The 8,174-nt window shown below is 40.0% G+C and overlaps 1 protein-coding gene across 1 annotated transcript; it reads left to right on the top strand.

Moving 5' to 3' along the window:
- Nucleotides 1-4,229: 4,229 nt before the first annotated feature.
- Nucleotides 4,230-8,005, top strand: LOC139394683 (zinc finger protein 391-like). The gene is made up of 2 exons (XM_071142775.1): nt 4,230-4,837; nt 7,296-8,005. Exons 1-2 carry the CDS (start codon nt 4,327-4,329, stop codon nt 8,003-8,005), a joined length of 1,221 nt encoding a protein of 406 aa, XP_070998876.1. The 5' UTR covers nt 4,230-4,326.
- Nucleotides 8,006-8,174: the final 169 nt, after the last annotated feature.

Genomic DNA, 8,174 nt, shown 5'->3' with positions numbered 1-8,174 from the left:
AAAGGTTCAATTGAAAAAAAAAAAATGTTTTTTTAAATGAAAAATAGTATCAATTCAGTATATCTTACACTATGTCAAAATAGTGCAAACTGTAAATTGTATCACTTTTCAACCAATCCAGTACATTTTTGTTGAAAATTTAGAAATTGTAGTGTAATATACACTGCTCCAAAAAATAAAGGGAACACTTAAACAACACAATGTAACTCCAAGTCAATCCCACTTCTGTGAAATCAAACTGTCCACTTAGGAAGCAACACTGATTGACAATACATTTCACATGCTGTTGTGCAAATGGAATAGACAACAGTTGGAAATTATAGGCAATTAGCAAGACACCCCCAATAAAGGAGTGGTTCTGCAGGTGGTGACCACAGACCACTTCTCGGTTCCTATGCTTCCTGGCTGATGTTTTGGTCACTTTTGAATGCTGGCGGTGCTTTCACTCTAGTGGTAGCATGAGACGGAGTCTACAACCCACACAAGTGGCTCAAGTAGTGCAGCTCATCCAGGATGGCACATCAATGCGAGCTGTGGCAAGAAGGTTTGCTGTGTCTGTCAGCGTAGTGTCCATAGCATGGAGGCGCTACCAGGAGACAGGCCAGTACATCAGAAAACGTGGAGGAGGCCGTAGGAGGGCAACAACCCAGCAGCAGGACCGCTACCTCCGCCTTTGTGCAAGGAGGAGCAAGAGGAGCACTGCCAGAGCCCTGCAAAATGACCTCCAGCAGGCCACAAATGTGCATGTGTCTACACAAACGGTCAGAAACAGACTCTATGAGGGTGGCATGAGGGCCCGAAGTCCACAGGTGGGGGTTGTGCTTACAGCCCAACACCGTGCAGGACGTTTGGCATTTGCCAGAGAACACCAAGATTGGCAAATTCGCCATTGGCGCCCTCTGCTGGGTTCCTCCTAATGCAAGACAATGCTAGACCTCATGTGGTTGGAGTGTGTCAGCAGTTCCTGCAAGAGGAAGGCATTGATGCTATGGACTGGCCCGCCCGTTCCCCAGACCTGAATCTAATTGAGCACATCTGGGACATCATGTCTCGCTCCATCCACCAACGCCACAGACTGTCCAGGAGTTGGTGGATGCTTTAGTCCTGGTCTGGGAGAAGATCCCTCACGAGTCCATCCGCCACCTCATCAGGAGCATGCCCAGGAGTTGTAGGGAGGTCATACAGGCACGTGGAGGCCACACACACTACTGAGCCTCATTTTGACTTGTTTTAAGGACATTACATCAAAGTTGGATCAGCCTGTAGTGTGGTTTTCCACTTTAATTTTGAGTGTGACTCCAAATCCAGACCTCAATGAGTTGATAAATTTGATTTCCATTGATAATTTTTGTGTGATTTTGTTGTCAGCACATTCAACTATGTAAAGAAAAAAGTATTTAATAAGAATATTTCATTAATTCAGATCTAGGATGTGTTATTTTAGTGTTCCCTTTATTTTTTTGAGCAGTGTACAAATCCCCATCGACTGGCTGAGTCACCATTTAGTTTGGAAATGATCCAACCATTATGTAGGTTGGTAGAAATGATCCAACCATTATGTAGGTTGGTAGAAATGATCCAACCATTATGTAGGTTGGTGGAAATGATCCAACCATTATGTAGGTTGGTAGAAATGATCCAACCATTATGTAGGTTGGTGGAAATGATCCAACCATTATGTAGGTTGGTAGAAATGATCCAACCATTATGTAGGTTGGAGGAAATGATCCAACCATTATGTAGGTTGGTGGAAATGATCCAACCATTATGTAGGTTGGTGGAAATGATCCAACCATTATGTAGGTTGGTGGAAATGATCCAACCATTATGTAGGTTGGTGGAAATGATCCAACCATTATGTAGGTTGGTAGAAATGATCCAACCATTATGTAGGTTGGTGGAAATGATCCAACCATTATGTAGGTTGGTGGAAATGATCCAACCATTATGTAGGTTGATGGAAATTATCCAACCATTGTGTAGGTTGATGGAAATCCCCATCGACTGAGGATGAGGGGTCTCCATTTTGCAGTGTAATAATGATGTTGAATAATAATAAACTACAATCATCAATCTGACTCCATTACCATGTGAATGCTATAGGGCCCGTAATAGAATCCAGTGGGTATAGCCAAGGTTGTGAGTCTATCGTCACCACTCAGAATACTATAAGATGCAAGTGTCTAGGTTTAGGGCCCGTAATAGAATCCAGTGGGTATAGCCAAGGTTGTGAGTCTATCGTCACCACTCAGAATACTATAAGATGCAAGTGTCCAGGTTTACCATTATGCAACTATTATTAAGGCTGAGGAACAAGGAGCTAATATTGATGTCTTAGCATTAAATGATTGAGTTAACCTTAGCTCAGAGATGCACCGTTAGAGAATACGTTCTAATATGTGCTACTTTTTGGACAGTGCCTTCTGAAAGTATTCAGACCCCTTGACTTTTTCCACTTTTTGTTATGTTACAGACTTTCTCTAAAATGTATTAAAACATTTTTTAAAAATCCTCATCAATCTACACACAATACCCCATAATGACAAAGCAAAAACAGATTTGTAGATCGTTTTGCAAATTTATATTTAAAAAATGTTTTATACTTTATCACATTTTTATATAGTACCAGTCAAAAGTTTGGACACGCCTACTCATTCCAGGGTTTTTCTTTATTTATACTATTTTCTACATTGTAGAATAATAATAATAATAGTGAAGACATCAAAACTATGAAATAACACATGGAATCATGTAGTAACGAAAAAGTGTTAAACAAATCTAAATATGACTCAAAATGTAATTCAATGAATGAGAGCTAGCTATTGAAACACTAATTGATATTTACAGTAGCTAGCTAGGCTATATATCAAGATAATTCTTATTGCAACTTTAATATTTCAAGTGCACTGTAAAACATATATTTATCTCATTTCAGTCTTTGGGAGCTAGATATATCTGTTTCTCTTCATCAGACAGCAGATCACGTTTTCACAAGAGGCTGTAGTTACATCGTAGATAAAAGCGGGCCATTGGCTGCCTACATCACCAGGGGTCTGTACGGGACCTCTGATTGGTTCCAAGTTTAGGAGTTCGGTAAGGTTGCCTGAGCAGACAGACAGACAGACCGTGTTAAAATATTATTTTTTATGAGAAGATGTGCAAGAATTGCAGGTGCCAACAAATGTTATAGTCATCATAACAATATTTGACTGTGCTATACAAAAAATCAGGATCCTCTCTCGACTGGGACCGATTAACTTCACTCTTTTTAGCTTCGGCCCACCACCTAATAATAAAAACTACAGAACAATGAGCCAGATGTTTCACCTGACGTATAAATGTGAGGCATCCGGTTGACGGTTTTCACTCCCAACAAATGTGGTGATGAGAGGAAGCCCAGTGGTAGAAGATAGAGCAAGATGGATTCTGGCCGACATTCTGCTGATTTTCCCATCGATGAAACGTTTGATCTCAATACAGTTTTCTGTTTCCATAACTAGAACCTGTAACTAACAGAGTGGACTACGTTTTGAAGACATGACGTTTTGCCAAAGTTTCAAAGTAATTGCATTGTTTAGAAGGAGTGCAAGGGAGTATTGAGTTATTTCACACCGGTAAACTTCACAGAGTAGGCGTTCCCTAAAGGAAATATGCAAATAAATACTAGAATGCGCCAATAGGATCTCTCTTGCTCGTCCTTGTCTCTGCCCACTAGGATTAATTTGCTCCCATTGGAAACGACAGGCTCTGGTCTATCTGGGTTAGTTACACAAATCTTTGGACACACAGTCGGTGAAGAGCATGATGTGTTGCTGACGTTAGCCACCGAGCTAGTATAAGACCTACATATTATATTATTATATATATTATAGGTAACCAGATCGTGACTACAACTAAGTTACTAAGTCTTTAACCACAATGTGTTGTTACATTGGTGAGTAAAAACTCATGCTTCCTACCGTTTAACATGTCTGAAAATATAATAGATACATTTTTCTCAACTGCGTTACCCACTCCAGTCAGCAGATGGCGGTTTGAGACTTTAAGGCGATGCTGTTGGTGTGACGTATAATGTAGTGGACGGAACGCTTCTTTCAGCAGCAGCAACAGTTAGTCAGACACCTCCGTAGCTTGCTAGACAAAATAGACGAACCAATAAAGATCTTTAGACGCTTTAGTGTATGTTAGCCACTGTGTTTTAAACCCACTTCTGTCGTCTACTAAGTTATCCGATTTAATTTCATATTTACGGTGTTGTTATTGGTCATCTAGTTAAGTTTTATTAAGTTAAGTTAGCATTAGCCTAGCTAGCTAACATCTCCGACCATGAGTTCACTGAGCTACTCTCCTCCCGTTAAAGAAGAGGAGGTCTCCTGGACGGAGAAAGAAGCTCTGGTGAAAGAGGAGGCTGTTACACTAGAAAAACAAGTAGATGGTGAGGCTGTTTCAGTGAAAGAAGAGGAAGACTCGTTCAGAGTGAAAAAGGAGGATGAAGAGGGGGATGTTACAATAGAAAAACAAGTAGAGGATGAGGCTGTTACAGTGAAAGAAGAAGAGAAAGACGTTTCAGTGAAAGAAGAGGAAGACGCGTTCAGAGTGAAAGAGGAGGAGGATGTTACAGTAAAAGAAGAGGAGGAGGAAGAGAAAGAGGATGCAGTTTATGGAGTGAAAGAGGAGGAGGAGGAGATGACTGTTACATCGAAAAAGGAGGAGGAAGAAGAGGAGGAAACTGGATATCTGGGCCCGGTTTCCCAAAGCCATCTTAATTTATCCAGTGGTTCTAACAATGAAGTTAGCCGTGAAATGGTTTTGAGAAACCGGGCCGTGATTAACACTAGTAAGTATTGTCTTAAATACAGAGGCACAAACTGCAGTTGTTGAAATGATGTGTGGTGTTAAACGGGAAATCTGTAGTTTCTACATCCATATTTGGACTTTTAAATTATTTATTTATAGCCATTGATTCATGAAGAATATAACACATGCCTCATGAGCTTAGTTCAACTGTTGTACACCATCAGATCCCCAAATAAGCTTTTTTTTCTCCAATGTTTAGAAACAATGTAAACCAACACTGTATAACCTCAACATGGTTAAAACTATAATGTTGATATCATGGATGGTCAGTCCTTGCATCCATAGGTCTGTCTATGAATTTGAGAGTAGTTACATTTCTCCAGTCCCATCCATCATCTTATTACCTAAACAATGGCGGAATGACAACTTTGTTATTGTTTCAACTGCAGATTGATGGATGTGGCTTTTTTAGAGGGACAGGTTTTAAATAGAAAAAAATGTCAGCCCAGAGACTTGGTTTGGTAAACAGCTGAGGGATGGGGGGCTGGAGAAGTGTAACCACTCTCACATTCATAGAGAACGATATTGTAGAAACCATAACCCAACACCTAGCGACCTCGTCAAGAAGTTCAGACATCTTGGCTTAACAGTTAAAAGGTGTTGACTTGACAGTCGCTGGACCCAGGTTTGAGTTCAGCTCAGGGCCTCACCCTGAATTCACTACACAATGAATACAAGGACTGGCTATCCATGATGTCATAATGATAGTTTAACCAGGTTTCTAGGCTGTATAGTATATTCTAGAATTCATCCATGATGTCCTAATGATAGTTTAACCAGGTTTCTAGGCTATATAGTATATTCTAGAATTCATACATGATGTCATAATGAGGCTATACAGTGTTAGTTTACAAACAGTGGAGTTATACGAGCTTATGTTTTGGTTTCTGATGGGGGTAATACAGTTGAAACATTTGAGGCATTTCTAAGTTCTATTCTCTTCAAGAATCAACGGTTATATAGTAAATGGGTCTTTCTATAACTGACCCCATTCAGTCGACTATACACATTTTCTTACGTTACAGCCGTATTCTAAAATGGATTAAATCTATTTTTCCCCCGTATCAATCTCCATAAAATACCCTAAACAATATCTGATACATCACATTAACAGTATTCAGACCCTTTACTCAATACTTTGTTTTGAAGCACATTTGGCAGCGATTACAGCCTTGCGTTTTCTAGCGCCGAGTCTCTACTTTTATCCAATGTTAAAAACACCATTCCTAATGTCTCTACATAAGACAGGATCGAGCCGGTCGGTCAGGTGTGTGATCCGTTACAGAAAGCTGGGTGTTTGTCGCAAGCCACTACTTCACAGGAGAGGCATTTGAACATAAAAAAAACTATATATTTCTTTCAAAATGTCTATTTTTTTGGCAGAAATTCCTCCTTGAACATGTGAAGTTTCATGTGCTTTAATAACAAACTCTTATGTGATCTGGAAATATAAATAAAATGTGATTTCACAAAGCTGTTTAGACATGGAGAAAATACAGAATGTAGCATAGCCATGATGGGTGGAGATGATGAGGGGGCTGGGACATACACGAGAAAGAGAGTCCATTCTGTGATTGGTGGAGATGATGTGGAGGCTGGGACATTCACAAGAAAGAGAGTCCATTCTGTGACTCAAGGCTTCTCTGTCAAATGGCACATCCTGCTCTCTGTTACCGTGGAGATGTCAAAGTTCCATATACTATACTTCGATATACTAATATTGTCATCATGAACTACATGCAAAGTGTTGTTACATCTTTCAATACCAGTGTTGTCCTGAGTACAGTACTGGTATCAAAAATACTGTTAATGGTTTGGGGGATCTTGGTGATATAAATACTGTTAATGGTTTGCCTAATGGGGGAACCTGGTGAGATAAATACTGTTAATGGTTTGCCTAATGGGGGAACCTGGTGAGATAAATACTGTTAATGGTTTGGGGGAACCTGGTGATATAAATACTGTTCATGGTTTGCTTAATGGGGGAACCTGGTGAGATAAATACTGTTCATGGTTTGCCTAATGGGGGAACCTGGTGATATAAATACTGTTAATAGTTTGCCTATTGGGGGAACCTGGTGATATAATGTTCAGAGAATCCATTTAGACAATTTGGTGAAAGTATTCCCTTTCTAAATAATAAAATACTAAATGTAATCTGACACGCTTCGGTTTTAAGCAACTGTAATAATGTATTTATAGCCTAGAATCATCCACTATACTACTGTGGAAACAATAATACAAAATAAGTCTATTGTTGCTCACTTGACTGTCTTTTTAAGATAATGGCCAAATAAGTTTGTAAAAGCATTTAAACATTCATTAAGGATGTAAATTGTTGTACAACATCATGGGGAGCACCTTTTAGCTCAAATAAACAGTGGATTTCTGCTGTTGTGGGCCTTTAAACCATCTGTCTGATTTTGTTGTTCACACAGGAGAGAGACATGACAATCGTGGATCCTCTGGGGAGCCTCAACAACATCATGAAGCTGACGAGGCAGAGAAGAGTCTCTCCACATCAGAACACCTCAAGAAACCCCAGCAGAGACCCACAGGGAAGAAATCTCACCGCTGCTCTGTCTGTGGGAAGAGTTACTCAAGATCAGATTCACTGAAGGCACACCAGAGAATTCACACAGGGAAGAAGTCTCACCACTGCTCTGACTGTGGGAAGAGTTACTCAAGATCAGATTCACTAAAAGTACACCAGAAAAAACACATTGGAGAGAAACCTCACTGCTGCTCTAATTGTGGGAAGAGTTGCACCTCTTTAGCAACCCTAAAAATACACCAGAGAATCCATAGAAGAGAAAAAGCTTATAGTTGCTCTGATTGTGGGAAGTGTTTTGTTTTGTCAGGACATTTAAAATCACACCAGAGAACACACACAGGACAGAAACCTTATAGCTGTCATCTATGTGGGAGGAGTTTTAGGCACTTAAGCAGCCTGATAGTACACCAGAGAATACACACAGGAGAGAAACCTTACCAATGCTCTGACTGTGGGAAGAGTTTTGTTTCCTCAGGACTTTTAAAATCACACCAGAGAACACACACAGGAGAGAAACCTCATAGCTGTGATCAATGTGACAAGAGATACTCTGATAAAAGATCACTGATTAAACATCAGACAATGCATACATGAAGGAGTTGTTCAATGTGAGAAGAGTTTTACTGAATCTAGAGAGCTGACTTTGCACCAGAGAAAACACACGGGAAATACACTTTAACACTAGCTCTGACTGTGGGAAGAGTTTTGTTTAATCAGGACTTTTTAAAACTACACCAGAGAACACACACAGGAGAGAAACACC

This window comes from Oncorhynchus clarkii, unplaced genomic scaffold, assembly GCF_045791955.1.
Source record: "Oncorhynchus clarkii lewisi isolate Uvic-CL-2024 unplaced genomic scaffold, UVic_Ocla_1.0 unplaced_contig_449_pilon_pilon, whole genome shotgun sequence".
NCBI lineage: Eukaryota > Metazoa > Chordata > Actinopteri > Salmoniformes > Salmonidae > Oncorhynchus > Oncorhynchus clarkii.
This window is presented reverse-complemented; position numbering and strand designations above follow the sequence as displayed.